Source organism: Dermacentor albipictus, chromosome 1 (genome assembly GCF_038994185.2).
Source record: "Dermacentor albipictus isolate Rhodes 1998 colony chromosome 1, USDA_Dalb.pri_finalv2, whole genome shotgun sequence".
NCBI lineage: Eukaryota > Metazoa > Arthropoda > Arachnida > Ixodida > Ixodidae > Dermacentor > Dermacentor albipictus.
The window spans coordinates 150,815,986-150,831,781 of record NC_091821.1 but is presented as its reverse complement, the minus strand read 5'-3'; the positions used below and the strand labels follow the sequence as shown (position 1 = coordinate 150,831,781).

The 15,796-nt window shown below is 46.3% G+C and overlaps 1 protein-coding gene and 1 long non-coding RNA gene across 2 annotated transcripts in view; one reads left to right on the top strand and one right to left on the bottom strand.

The window, feature by feature from the left end:
• LOC135902989 (neural cell adhesion molecule 2-like) overlaps positions 1–15,796 on the top strand; it is a 422,685-nt gene that overhangs the window by 396,657 nt on the left and 10,232 nt on the right. Inside the window, exons 4-6 of the mRNA XM_065433320.2 lie at positions 3,082–3,285; positions 11,524–11,829; positions 13,369–13,656. Of these exons, the coding sequence (XP_065289392.1) occupies positions 3,082–3,285; positions 11,524–11,829; positions 13,369–13,656 (798 nt within the window). The remainder of the gene's footprint in view (positions 1–3,081; positions 3,286–11,523; positions 11,830–13,368; positions 13,657–15,796) is intronic.
• Positions 11,708–15,796, bottom strand: part of LOC135902991 (uncharacterized) — a 157,987-nt gene continuing 153,898 nt past the window's right edge. The window contains exon 3 of the long non-coding RNA XR_010564682.1: positions 11,708–11,816. This is a non-coding gene — a long non-coding RNA (uncharacterized lncRNA). The remainder of the gene's footprint in view (positions 11,817–15,796) is intronic.

Genomic DNA, 15,796 nt, shown 5'->3' with positions numbered 1-15,796 from the left:
GATGGTTGATTGAAAATAAACCATTTGAATTAAATTTAGAGCGCCTGATGCGTAAAAGGAGTTGATGACGCTTTCGCAAAGGCCAGCAGATCCTTTCGTCCAGTACTGTCGGCACGTCAAATGTCCTCACCAACATTGCAGTTAGTGCCTATATATTTCTGGCCATGGGACAAAATGAATTTTTCCGTTTGTTGGAAGGTGAATCTGACGACTAATAGGGCGGGAGTGGTCAGTTCAATGGTGACTCGAGCGATGAGCTTGAACATTTTTTTTAAGTCGATGTTGATACATAAGTGTTCTTATCAATGGCGGATGATTATTTGTTCCAACGGTTAAAAAGATTCTGAGGCCTTAGTATCATGTAAGACGTAATGAAAATGAGATTGTTGCATTGTGATAATTTTGTGCTGCACCTAGGAGGGCTTCTCGTTTACCAATCTGATTTTTCATGCAATGTCACTTCACAAACAGGCCAATTCGCACTGAACAGGGACACATTGTTGGTAATGAGTTTCAAGGTTTGTCATTCGCTTGTTTAAATCTTTTAATGTTTTATCAGTTGCAAGGGTGTGGTTCTTAAAGTACTAAATTTCGGAAATTATTTTTGTTTTACCGGCAGTTTTCGTTTTTGTAGTTTCTTTAGGACGGCGTTTGTACCAGGGTCCGGATTAGTTTCAATGTCTCCACATAGCAACAGCAGTGAACGAATGATGAGCGTACAATGAACAGCGTTAGCAAAAGTGCGTTGGGGCTCGGCAGCTGTACAAGAAGGTCATTGGTGAACGAAAATAGCGTGGATTTATAAATATTTATGGATCCTCAAAGTACAATGAAGTACAAATCGTGCACTGTGCGCATGGGGCTTGAATGGCCAAGGCACTTTTGATTACAAGGAGCTTCTAACTCCTTGTATGAAATTTTTCAAAGCACACTTCTTGTAGGCACAAAGTGGTCGTGCACTTCTCACATCTACGTGATTCTCGGGCTGTACGAAATCGGCATCGCAGCTGTTTTCTTATTTTTCGTGGTATTGGACCATGATTATCTGACTTGAGCGTCCAGACATACATAAAGTGAAACCCAGCAAGCACGGCAACTGCAACGCTGTCACCGCGAGTGCAGTTAAGGTGCCCTCAGTGGTTCTATTGCAATGAAACTATTTTGGAGGAATATTGTTGCAGGCTTTGCTAACCTACGCTAACTGCAGACGTCGTTCACGGGGAAAGCATCGGTGTTTTCATTACCTTGCTCTTCATCTGTTTCTTCTGCTGGTTTTGGCGGCACAATCATGATGTTAATGCCCTCTTCTACGTTTTCTCCACTCTCGAGTGATCCTAGAGCATTGCGCGAGCGACAAAGCGGTTTCCTTCAGAAGAAAAACTCTGTATCCATGTAGAACACGACTGAAAAAAAAACGCCGATTTGTAACTGCGAACGCCCAGTGTACTAAATCAGGCACACTAAATTTTTATGCGTGTTCGGTTCTTTTAAATAAAGCCTCAGATTCGACAGTTTGTTTGTAACACACTCAGTATATGTACTAAACACAGTAAAAAGAACAATGCAAATATATAAAGCAGGCGAGCAGAAATAAATGAAAAGCGAGTACTCACCCCAATTCGGCGCGAGTCCGCAGTATTGCGGGAATTCGCGCGAAATTTTCAGATTTGGATGAAACAGTAGATTCTATTTTATGTTATGGTATGCATGCGTGCCCACTTGGTACAAAGTAACGGAAATAGCCAATGAGAAATATTCACATGCTCAAGAGGTAGGGATGCGAAACCAAGTGTACTACTCCTTGTAGAGTGGGTGCTAATGGGTTAATGCGATTCTGTATAGAGTCAAAACAAGCGAACTTTTGTTAAGTAGGCCAATATTAAGATCACTGCAAGAGCTCAGATAACTCAGAAACCGGGATACTTTCTTATTCACGTAAGCAGTGACGCTGGTGGTTGGACAGGCGGTGTCCGCGTGGCAACCCTCAAACAAAATGCTAGTAAATAATTGCTCATTGTAGTCAGATAATATCGATGCCATGGTTTCTCTTTTATGTTTTTATTTTATTATCTCCTCTGAGGTTTCACTCTGTTCAATTTTTATTCTGCTTTATATGTCCAAACTTTCGCTGCGCTTTGCCAAAATTGCCTTTCATCAGTATAGGTTGCTGACAGATAACATGATTGAAAGAAAAGACTGAAAATGCGTCTTAAACATTGTTTAGCTTTGAGTTATTACTGGCGATAGGTGCTCCAGAAGCTTGTTGAAAAACTCGAAGCACGAGCGTAGTTCTCACTACTTAATATTAATGGCAAAGTCCATCGCCAGAGCATGTGTTTGATGACTTGTGCACCTCTATTATTTTGTGATGGTATAGACGCACTGTTTTCGATTCTTTACGGAACAGCTCGAATTTACTGCAACGCTTCCTAGTATTTCATAGGTAGACTTCTCGAAGCAGCCTCACTTAAAGTATACGGTGCCTTTACGCTCTCCACTAAATTTAGTATTTATTCTGTGCTTTCCTCTTTTCTCTCTGGCAACGTAACCAAAGCTTACAGCTCATATAGCTTTGATTCCCCTGTCACTTGGCTTTGTTTCCTTCTTTTTAACCACATCCGCTCTCGATGCACATATAAAGCTATATAATGCGCATATAGAACAAGTGAAAGCTGCCTGTTTCTTTCAAAGAAGTAAAGCAACTAACTCAGCCCCATAGCACCCTTTGTTGAGGACGGACGCAGGGAGCAACGTTTAGTGCAAAGCAACCACCAAGACAACCAGCGCCCGCTTACGTCAATGGTAGAGCGTATATGCATCTACGCGGGTAACGGGAGACGGGCGACGCTGCTCGCCATCCGCCATGGATCCCTTTGTCTTCCTGTCGGTCTCCCTTCCCTCCCCGTCCTTTTCCGACTAGCATTGTTTTCTCGGCTCTATCTTCGCGTGTAAAGCGTAGCCGAGCATAACTAATACGTGCGGGCCGAGGAGGCATACGTGCTCAGGCCATCGCTGAGTGCCGCCTTCCACCGCCTTTCCTTTCGTCGCTGACGAGAGCCGCGTGTTCGGCTCGTTGTGCAGGCAAGCCCGAGCCCCGAGTGACATGGCGTCAGGGTTCCACGCACCTGCACCACGTGTTTCACCGCAGCGAGCAGGGAGTGAAGAAGGCAACGCTGCACGTGAGGAGCCTGCGGCGCGACCACTTGGGAGCAGTGTTCACCTGCGAGGCGAGCAACAGCAACCTGACCAGGCCGGCCTCCACGTCGGTCACTCTCACCATGAACCGTGAGCCTGCGCATCCCGCGCTAACATCATTCCTAGAGCGCCGATTTCGCAGTCCTCGCTGGGGGCTATGCCTGTCCATGGGGCGTCTGCAGTGAGCGTCAGGTTCACACAAGTTTTCTTACTTCAGCTCTCGGCCTGAAACGCCGGCGCCCTGGCTACCGTCCCCAGGTCTTGTCAGTGTATATCATGCCCCGCAAGTGTTCGTACGGAGACTATTATTGTAACATTTGTGCTGGAGCAGAGGTGTGAACCTAACCCCGGGTGTCTTCTTAGATGAAAAGTTGTCACAACTCGTTCGGCTGACCCTCACCATTAGAGGACTCTGGCCGGACAGTGCAGTGGTGAGCGAATGACCGTTAGGCGATGGCAAGGCGGACCGTCTCGGTGGCGCCAGGTTTAATAGCCCTGAGGAGCTAGATGCCCGCACGCACAGTGGTACCTGGAAGCACTTTCCTTTGGGCACATAATTTCAGCTACCCATCGGCCGCTGACTACCGCAACGTTTAAGCTGGGCTCATAAGAGCTCAATTTACTTATTCGTGTGTGTGTGCTCAAGTAATTTCCTGTAAACTAATAATTTTATCATTGAGCGTTTCAGCAACTGGCTGCTTCCACGCAAGAGAAAGCGTGCCGCATGGTGAATGTTACGATGCAGTAAGCGTTTCATTTGTGCCGGAATAGTTTTCTGAAATGGAGTCTTACAGCAAATAAACACTGAGAAGACTATCCACAAGGGAGCACTGATGATCACTATAAGTGGTTCGGGTGAATTTTCGAGGCTAAGACGCGTTAATTGGCGTGGGGAGAAAAACACTAATACTGTTATACAGTATAATAGGCGCAGTACCAGCTCCGAATCTTCTGGAACCTGATCGATGTCAGCTTTCACCATCACACGGTCCGACCCATCGCATCGAGTCGAAAATTTAACGATTTTCTAGGCATTTGTAATGGTCGCCCAGTTAATGACCGGTTCTCTCTCTTTATTTCCAAAAGGATAACGCTCATAGGGGCGGGGTCTTCAGTACCAACATTTTCCAGAGAAGTTGCGGTGCCGTCATGTCCTGAACCTCATATCATAACAGTGGAATTAACTTGACGGTTTTTTGTGGCAACAACGGGCTGAAGAACAAGAACACTTAAAGCATTTTTTTTTATTTGTGCTGGCAAATGCCGTCGTTGCGTTGTAAAGACCTCCCAAAGTGCTTTGAGTGATCAGAAACATCGCAAGTAAAAATGTGAAAGTTTCCAAGTGAAACCTATGAACATCCCGGCGGCGCCAGCGTCTGTTCACCCTTGGCCCACGCAGAAAGGCTGCAAGAAATGTCATGATTCTCAACAGTGCGAACTAAATGACGTGGTCTGCAGCCATCCTGATAATGCCTCTGCGCAGCGTTCAGTGGAGAAGTATGGAGAGAGGATGCGGCTATCGAAACAAAACTGGCTTCAAGCCAAATGAGTCTTTGCTTTTGTGAAGCGAATAGCCTCGAGACGGAAGGCACCGCCACTATGCAGCTTTATTTAGCACCCATAAGTGCGATGGCTGTCCACGAAGTGTCGAGCGGGCTTATGTACGTTGTTATTGCAGATTTCGGAAAGTAACGCGCAAAGTAGGCTGGTCGCAAAATACGCCTTTGTGCCACAGTGGTGTGGAGATCGATCCTTAGGTGAACTAGGCCAAACGCGCCGCCCACTACGACAAGCCTAAGCGCCCGTCCATGTCCTTACTCGTCCGTGTCTTTTTTAGCGCAATTCCCTTCTTCTTTAAGCTAATTAAAACATTGTCTTTCTGAGGAAACAGAAATCAATGACAACTTGAGCATAATTCGTAAACGAAGAATCAGGATGAAAACAAAAGAAGAAACTGGAAACACCTGTGTTTGATGCAATAATACGGGGCCCCACGTTATTAATTGTTGTTCCTTGAATTCGCTTGGGTATTGAAAAATGAAGTCGGCGGCATAAATACAGCGATGTTATGGTGAACGCAATACTCATTTGGCGAGAGGTTGCTGGCAGATACCAATGCTGGCGACCTAAATACCGTCTAAACGGAGGAACAATGCGCAGGCTTCTAAACGCGGGCAGCACGCATTTCGTTGCGGTACTTTTCAACAAAGCGTTACTGGGACGAATTACCGGCAACGAGCTAATTTCTCTTCAGCTTTGAGCTGCGCTCCCGAAGGCTGTTCTCCTGGCTGTCACAGATGCTATGATGTACGATGCTCTATACATGAATCCTACCCCTCACGAATATTCAATTATTAACCTCATTTTGCCGTTTTATTTCTTTAATTAAACTTATCTCAAAGCATAATACAATACATACAGTGCTAATGACAACGGGCCATTGTGTCACAAAACATAAGTGCGAAAAGTTTGTAGAATATTATACAATCAAGTATACGCACATTATATAAGCTAGCCGATGAACCACCCTTTGCTTCGAATTTCAAAGAATACGTACGGCAATAAATGGTAATCCACAAAAGAACATATTTCAACACAAGTCCCTTTAAATTGTTCCAGATGCTGCACAGTACAACAAACGACAATAGGTAGAGAAAGCACGAAAATGCTTATCACGTGGCTTTTTTTTTTATGAAGCTGTCGTCGTGAGTTCCAATGTTGTTCCGACATTGGCCTTTCTGGCGCTGCTGGCCAAACTTTAAAATCGACTCGTAATTATCTGTTTCTTTTCGGCGCATATCTTCTGCTTTTGCGGAGATCCATGCGTGGCCCATCCCAAACAGCCAAAGAATTACAGACGTCACTGCCGCGCGTGAGGCCTCACGGAGTGTGGAAATATCCAAGAAAAGATCAGGCGACACAATTAGAGTGTAGTACGTAATTTGGTGTAAAAAAAAAAATGCCCGCTGCACACTTGTAATGAACACGAACAGTACTACATACACGTTTCCAATGGCTTCCCATTGCGCTTAATTATTGCTTTCACTTAGTTACTGTTATGATATGTTTCTGTCATCCTTCCCGCGTTTCTTTCTTGTTTGTTTGTTTGTTTGTTTGTTTGTTTGTTTGTTTGTTTGTTTGCCTTCCACCCGAACTCTCTTCGTCAAGTCGCACACTTCGACAGCAGCTCGTCTCCACCGTACACACGTCGGCACTGGCGAGTGGCGATCATGACGGTCATTGACCAGCGCTCCGCTTCTCTATTTTGCTTCAGGCGACGTTATTGATTTAACGCGTTCACGCTATATTCAAGCCACACCGGCAAGCGACAAATTCGGCCCTCGAAGACACCAATGGGTCACCGTCGTTGGTATTTCTGCTGAGCAGAAACTTGCGCTGAACGTCCACAAGTATATAGGTACCCTATCGTCCTTACCCTTAAGGTCACAACAGAAGTTACTGATGTGACTAAACTTAAGCCACAAAACTATAAAAAGCAAAATCTGAAATGTTTTCTGCAGCTTATCCAATCAAAATAATGCAGAAGCGATACCACCGTCAATAAATTTTTCACGTATGCAACATGAAGAGAGAGAGAACAAGGGCATGAAAGTGTAGCACAAAAGCCACTAAGGAACCACGGCGGGTTGAAGCAAGCTATGGAAGGGGAAGAGGATCGATTGGGGACGCCGGCATCGCTGTCCTCACCTCATTATCTGCTTTCACTGCGCTATAGCTATATAGAGCCCACCGAAGCCATCTGCCCTTCTACGTGCTCCTCGCCTCGTGTCAGCCAATTAGGTAAGGAAAACATGTCGCTGTAGACAATGCTGTTTGCTTCGAAGCCAAACAAATTTAAGTAACCTCCTATAAACGAGAAGGGCGTTTCATTGGGCTGTGGAAACAATCTCGCGGGTTACTGTCCTTGCTTGCGTCGTCGGTTACGTAAACTTGACGTCAAGAGATTAGAATATAGTCAGAATGGAAGAACTTTACGTTATATGTGCCCCAGGTCAAAGAAACCGAGGTGGTCAAAATTTATTCGTGGTCCTTTTCAAGACCATAGTGTTAATGCGGAGGGTTAAAATGAACCAGTGAATAAACGATGCATGGTTTTTGCTCGTAAGAGATGTTTACAACAGCTAGGCGATGGGATAAAAGATGAAGGAACTGGAAGGACAATGGAGATCTCTCCGGAATTTGTTGCACCCATGTCTTAATTACATGTGTAGTCCCGTAAAGTGCTGGCAAACATGCACGTGTCACAGTTTTCACGACCAAAGAGCCCGTGCACAGCCTTGATTACTGCAGCCCGACATTTTAGGATATGAAGTGCGGTCGTGAGCCCAAACGCTTGCGTTTCACGCGAGGGTGGCGGAAGCATAATGGCAGCTATAGCACCATGGACAGCTACTTGCAGCGAGAATGGGCAGGATTTCCGTGATATAAATCGAGATCCGGGTAAGGAGAGCCATGCGAGGGCCTCTTTCACCATCGGGGCGGCATGTTCACGCCTGAGCGGTCTGCTGCGTCTCTGGAACGCCGGAACGCAATGAGCGCGCGTTCGGCTGGCTGGTGAGCGATCGATGAGGCTCCGCCGAGCCGGCGTGAGCGTGCCAGTGCTGTCTTGAAGCATACGAGCTCACCCGGTTGCACCTAGACGGAAGGCAGTCATGGCGACATCAAAGTTCGCTTTAAATTTAAATCTGGGGAAATATTGCAGCAGACTGTTTAGTGCGAATTACCCGTTTTCACGTAGATAATCTGAGGTACCACATCGTAGGCGCTTGATATTGAACAGTTATGAGAGCCTTGCAAGGGCCTTTTCTAGAATAGTTAAAATCAATATCAGGTGCTGTCAGTTTAGTTGTGAAATGCAAATTATGCCTTCACTTTGAAAACAACAACTCACGATGTGCAAACGCAGCCCCGTGAGAGTTTTCAAGCCTATTCGGAACGCTGTAAAAGCAACTATGTACGACGTAAGCGCCTTGCAATCACACCATGTACTTAGCTTTATGTACCATTTCTGTGTTGGCGGTTAATGTGCGTGATTTACTTATATCCACCTTTTTCATTGTTTCTATTGGAATAACTCTACACAAGTCAAATATTGTTTAGGCAGAAATTGCTGTAACTCAGACAGTCGAGCTTCCTCGGAAGAAACAAAACTTGACATCAAGCAGAGAATGGCACCTCAATTTTAAATTTGTACCATGTTTAACCCACGTCATAAAGGTGGTCTAGAGAGTGGTTTCTCAGCCAGCCTTTGACGCTCTAAAGGTAGAGCATGTGCAAACAGATAAGTGCCATAAAAATGGAAAAACTCCTTACTACCGATTCATGCCCTACTGAAATGGTCCAGTGCAGTCAATGAAACTATTACAATTTCTTTACAACGATAGCTCTTATGGGGCATTTCCCTAGCTGAAACTTATGCAGGGCATTTTGTGTAACCAAAAACAAAACAAAAAAAGAAACGTATCTCGCTGCAAAATTCAGTGCTTGGCGCCACGTCCTAGCCGAGCATGTTTACCTAATGATCCTGTCACCGAAGTAGTTCAAGCCATAAATATTAGAGCCAAACTGTATGTTGCCTCCCTTTCACTTTATTTATTTACTTAATTATTTGTTATTTATTTATCATACCCTTAGGGCCAATGGCATTACAGAGGCGAGCGGGGAATTAGTTTAACATAAATTATGTACCACAGCATCATCAAACAACCAAAATATGCTAGTATAACTATACAATTTTGGCGGATCGCAAACGAGAGTACATAAACATTATTTCTACTTATTTAAACTACATAATTCAACGTACACAAATTACATAAACCAAGGTGTATAAGGGACGTATATAGTCAGAGTGCACAATTCACAGTAAGAAGAGCACTCAAACAATAGTTATGAACACAAGGGGAAAACGAAGAATACTCAAAACGAAATGTCGCGTAAAGTCTCTGTAAAACGGTAAGTATCGATTGCGGAGGCAACAGTTAAGCGGGGCTCATTGCACTCATAAGCTGTCTGCGGGACAAATTAGTGCGAGAAAGAGGAGGATCTACAAGACAGAATACCAAGCTTGTATTGGTGATCAAGTCGAGATTATATATAACGTGGACTCGAAAGAAGCTCGTTTTGTAGGAAGGTATGATCATCTATCTCATGAAAACGAGAGACCCGCAAGTGTTTAACTTCCTGATGCTAAGGGCGCGCACTGTAGGTTAGACTTCATTGTGTTGATGCTGGCTGTCGTATCATGGTTGGAGAATATGAATCGTGTGGAACTGTTCTGCACCATTTCTTCTGGATAAATGAAATCATTCGGACTAGGATCCCAAACTGAGGTGGCGTATTCGAGTTTAGGCCGGATAAGTGTTTCATAGAGCGTCACTTTGGGAGACTGTGGCACACGTGAAAAATTGCTTCGGAGCTAATCTAATGATCTGTTAGCGTTGCTTATTACGTGTGCAATGTGCTTCTTCCAGGTAATGTCAGGTGAGACTGGAACATCGAGGTATGTATAAGATGAAACATAATCGAGTGGAATGTTAACGATGTAAGAGGCTGGTAGGGTGTTACTATACGTCTGGATACTCGCATTGACTTGCATTTGCTCATGTTTAATTCCATGCGCCATGTTTTGCACCACACACTGATAGCATCAAGATCAGATTGAACAGTGGCTGTATTATGGTCACTAGTTACTTCTCGAGATGTTACGCAGTCGTCAGCAAAGAGATGAATAGGATATGTAATACAAGAAGGCAAGTCATTAATGTAGATAAGAAATAGTAGTGGTCCAAGGACCGAGTCTTGTGCCACGTCGTGGAAACCAGACTACAGGGAGAGTCAACGCTGTTAGCAGAAAAAAAAGTGAGAACGAATGGACAGGAAGCACTCGAGCCAAGTACGTAATTGGGGATCAAGATTAAGCTTATGCAATTTAAACATTAGTCGTTTTATGACACACTTTATCAAACGCTTTAGAAAATCTAGGAACATACAATTCGCAAGAGAAGATCGATCAAGAATGGCATGTAGCTGATGTGCAAACGATATTAGCTGCGTTTCACATGAATAAGTTTTCCGAAAGACATGTTGCGGGTGCATGAAGAAGAAATTAGTTTCGAGAAAATTAGCAAGATCAGAAAATGAGATAAGAACAAGGAGTCTGCATGGGATACTAGTGAACGAAATGAGACAATAGTTAAGTGAAGAGTGCCTACTGACTTATTTAAGAGTGAGAATCACTTGTCCTATCTTCGATTCCGCAGAATCCGTGTCAAGTGACTGTTGAAAAATTTTGGTTGCTGTAATCGAAGTATACTCGTTCACGCTTTTCAAGAACTTCGGTCTCAACGCGGCGCAACCAGGGGAAGAGAGTTTCAGTTTATTAATTACATGTTCTACGTGACATAGGTCTAATATAATCAGACACATGGAAATGGTATAATGGCAGCGTGTAAGCGCTGGTGAAACACTTGTCACTGATGAAAAATTGGAAACATTGTTAAGGACAGATGCGCACAGTACAGACGATATAATGTCTCTCGCGTTATCCACAAGGCTTATAATGTTATCGTCTCCTGGTTCTATGACACGCCAGAATTTTTTAATGTCGTTTGTCAGCATGGATGGGAGAGTGCTTTCCAAAAAGTGCTGTTTGGAGCAATGCAATGCAGATGCATATTCTTCAGAAGCCGGTTTATGCGCATTCCAAGGATAGTCACGAGGACAACATTTGGTTGATCTGTAGATACGTTTCTTTTTATTTGACAAGCTTTTTATTGGGCTGTGAGACCATGGTGCCGATTTGTTAGAAGTTATCGAGTGAATGTGTACATATTTGTCATGTTAGGCTTTAACTTCGTTTATAAGTAAATCCTAGTTGTTTTGAACCCTACGACTGTAAACGCCGATCAGAAACGTGTCGATAAACCCGAACAATTCTCTGTTGATTGCGTCAAAGTTTGCATGCTTGAGATCACAAATAGCTTTGCTTTTGCTTTTGTCTTTAGGCCGCGATATTTTGATTTAAAACGTTCACATGGAACAATCGCTCAAACCTGACAGTAAAGGTATATAGGAAGCAAGATCAGGACGAGTGGCACGTATTAGATCGAGGGTATTGACGGAAGAAGTTGCTGTCCTGGCGGGTTCTTTGACAAGTTGTGAAAAGAATAAAAAAACACTACACATGGCGTAATACGCTGATAATCTCTGATAATTTTGTGCGAAGATAAGAGTCGGAACAATACCAATTAATCGTCTACCACGCGTAATATCTGCTCTTGTTGTCGTCGGTTTAACCGCGACGTGCAGTGAAGCCCGTGCGCGCGGTCATCCGGGGCAAGCAAGACTTCCTGTCAGCCGAGTTCCGCGCCGAAGTGGAGTGCGAGGCCGAGGGCTCACTACCACCGGCGCTCGTTTCCTGGTGGCTGGACGGCGTGCGCCTGAACGCCTCGCTCGCACAGACACGGCTGTCGGCAGGCGGCAACGTCACCACCTCGCTGCTTGGCTTCGTGCCCAGGGCCAGGGACAATGGCCGCCAGCTCAGGTGCGTCGCCACCAACCCCAGGATGCCTGGGCACGAAGAGGTCGCCGACGTCTGGCTCCTGCAGGTTCACTGTGAGTCATCTTGATGTTTTCCATTGTTCTCCATCTTTAGAACAAAGCGCAACATCGCCATCTTTATCCTTGTAGGGTAATTGTTTTGAACAGTAGAGAACCAAAATTGTGTCCTTGTATCCGCTAACTTACGTTCAAGGAAAGTAAACGTATATGTTATATGTCGGAAACAAGCAACAATAAGTCCTGCGTGATCCTGACGTAAAAGGATTAGTCATGAAGTTATTGCCGACTCTTGATCATTTCCTCTATATTAAACTACAGGCGCCAGTTACTGCAGTAAATAAGAAATATGGCCAGTCAAGTTACTTGGCGAGAGAGAGAGAGAGAGCAAATGATAAAGGAAAGGTAGGGAGGTTAACCAGGACTGAGCCCGGTTGGCTACCCTACACTGGGGAAAGGGAAAAGGGGACGGAAAGATTAAAGGAAGAAGAGAAAGTCGAAAAATTTGGGGAGCCTACGACATGAACGACAAATTTTTCGATGTTTGCATAAATAAATATGATGTCTGCATAAATAAATATTTTCTCGTTTGCATGCGTGAACTTCCTCATTATTATCAGGCAAGAGCGTGGATAATTTATTTCGCCCATCGAGGGAAAAATCTAAAAGTAAATATAGCGTCATAGTGAGGGAAATAAATAGAAAGATCGTATTCACATAGGAGGAACAGTATAGCCAATAGTACTATGACTACCAATGACTGCTATGACTATGACTACTATGGCTACTCGTACTATGGCTTCTCGTTGAAAAAAGCTCTCACTTTTTCTCCCAAAGAGTGCACGGGAAATATTACGACTACTATGACTAGGAGAAAGAGCTATTAAGTAAAACTGTTTGATAGGTGGTGTGCTTACACATAAGTAATAATTTTTTTCGTTTCATATGTAAAATTCCTTATAGATGCTAGGGGACAACATCACTCATTTATTTCAACCATCGAGGGGAAAATATAAAACTAAATATAACGGCATAGTGAGGGCATTCAATCGAAACATTGCATTGACATAGAGAGACAGAACAGGTAAAGGCAGGGAGGTTAAGCAGAGGGGAATATCTGGTTTGGTAACCTACGCTATGGAGACAGGGAAGAGGGACGTACAGTGACAGAAAAGTACAGAGAGAAAAAGAAAGATAGCACAGATACACAAGCACAGTCGGTAACTGTCACCGCACAGCACAGTAGCACTATAGCACTATAAACATCAGGGTGAACATTATAGCCAATAATACTGATAAGTACCAAGTAAAACTGTCAAACCATGTCAAACCAATGTTAAACTCATGTCAAACCCCCCTGTGTCTTCGTTACAGTGCACTATGCACGCAGTTACACAGCGGTGGCCTTCGATAACGCCTCATTATCTGGGAGGTTCGTGTCGTTGTTATGAAACAACAGTCCCTGGAATCTAACGTTGCGCGAAAGATGAATAGTTTTTGTTTTTTTTAATGAAGAGAGCCTGCATGCGATTTATATTTTCAATATTCAGGAATGAGCTGGAACATCTTTTTCACCATTATCTTCTGTTTCCGCAGACAAACCCCGGGTGAGCTTGGCCTGGGGCAACCGGGTCAACCGGTCCAGCATCGTGCAGGGCACAGACGTCTACTTCGAGTGTGAGGTGGACGCCAACCCGCGGCTCATCGAAGTCTCGTGGCGATTCGAAGGCCACGAGCTCGCCTCTCGCCTCGGGAACTTCATCGTGAGCAACCAGTCGCTGGCGCTGCGCGGCGTCCAGAGCTCAAATTCGGGCCACTACTCGTGCGTTGCTGCCAACGCTGAAGGAGCTTCAGAGTCCAACAGGGTCTTCCTCAGGGTCCAGCGTGAGTACATTCTGGCACGCACGCATGCACGCTTGTGTGTGTGTGTGTGTGTGTGTGTGTGTGTGTGTGTGTGTGTGTGTGTGTGCGTGCGTGCGTGCGTGCGTGCGTGCGTGTGTGTGTGTGTGTGTGTGTGCGTGCGCTTGTGTGTGGGTGCGTGCGTGCGTGTGCGCTTGTGTGCGTGCGTGCGTGTGAGTGTGTGTGTGTGTGCGTGCGTTTACCAAAAAAGTTGTCATTCTAGCTGTAGGAGTACTTATGTGTGTAAACAAATAACAACTAAATAACCAACGGCCTCCATATGAGATTTTTCGTTGTCTCTCGGGAGCACCGGCACACCACAGAGATCGGTCATTTCGCCGATTCTATTCAACCTGGTAATGATCGGAGTGGCCGAGAAGCTCGCGGACATCGAAAACGTCAGGCACGCCATCTACGCGGGCGATATCACGCTTTGGGTGACCGGTGGCAGCGACGCCCACATCGAGGGCGTGCTGCAAGCCGCTGTCGACGCGATAGAAAACCAGCTGGAAGGCACCGGACTGAGATGTTCGCTGAGCAAATCGGAGCTTCTCATACTCCCACCTACCAACAACGAGCAGAGGCAAGACCAGACAACGCGAATACGAAAAAAATCAGAAACGTAACCAAATCCGGCAGGGTGATCCCCGAGGTCGGCAAAATCAGGATCCTGGGTATGGTCATCGAAAAGCACGGAAGAAACGGCGAAACTGTCGCCCGTCATCACGGGAAACCGTCACGGCAAACCATCACGGCAAAAGCGGCCAACGCGATTCGACTCCTCAAGCGAGTCACTTCCCGGAAGGCTGGCGTGAGAGACGAGGGCCTAATTAGGCTCGTCCAATCTTTCATCAGCATTCACGTCGCTCACGTTGCAGCCTACCACAGATGGCTGCAACACGAACGCAATAAAATTAACGTAATCATCAAAAGAGCGTACAAGACAGCGCTGGGCCTGTTCGGGTCCACGAGCACGACCCGCTTCTTACAACTCGGTATACACAATACGCTCGAAGAAATAGCCGAAGCGCAACGGACCTCTCAACTGGAGCGGCTGTTTACGACCAAAGCCGGGAGGAAGATACCGGACGATCTGGGAATTAGGCGCTCGAACGAGGTGGAGATGAAGCTCCCCGTCCCCGAAGAGGTCCGACGCCAGACCAGAATCGACCCCATACCGAAGAACATGAATCCCGAGTGCAACAAGGGAAGAAGAGCGGCGAGGGCCAAGGCTCTCATCGACCAGCATGCCGACGACGAACACGCGCGGTACGTGGACGCGGCTGAATACCAACGGAAGTTCTGCCTTCGCAGCGGTCGTCATAGAGGCGTCAACCGGCGCCACGAAGACGGCAGCGAGCGTGAGAAGCGCCGGAGCGGAACAAGCGGAGGAGGTAGCCATCGCCCTGGCCATCGCCGACGCAGACTGTCACACGGTGCTGATTGACTCAAGACAGGCGGTGCGAAACTTCGCCAAATGCCAAATCTGCAGGGAGGCTGAGCGCGTACTGCGAGCGGTCAAACTAGAAGAACGAAAAGTACGACTCAAGTGGTTCCCGGTGCACGCGGGCGACGCGTCGGAACGCAATGAGAACCATAATGAGACGGCACACGCAGCGGCGCGAGCGCCAAACAACCGCGCCCCGGCGACAGGCCGTCCGACGTGGTTCGGAACCAAGGACCGCATGGCGGATTACAATGAAATCACGAAGGCCTACCACCTGGCTCGCAGGACTCTCCCACCCCCGCACCCGAGACTGAGTCGAGCGGAGGCGGTAGTACTGAGACAGCTCTAGACCGGATCACTACCGAGCCCGAGACTGATGAATCGCATGTACCCCGAGACATATCCGACCGATAAGTGCAGAGTCTGCCGGAGGGAGACCGCAGACTACACGCACATCTTGTGGGACTGCATCAAAAATCCAGAGGAAGCAAGATCAAGAACGATCCCACCGCGGCTCGAGGTAGCCGAGAAGAGCTACGACTAAAACCAATTGCTCTGGGCCATCCAGCAGGTCCTCGGGGGAGTCGAAAGGCGGGGACCCAGCGAGCCGACAACGGCGAGCGGAGACCCGTGCCGAGTAACGCAACCTCGTAGATGACGTAGGCCCTCGTCGGGGCG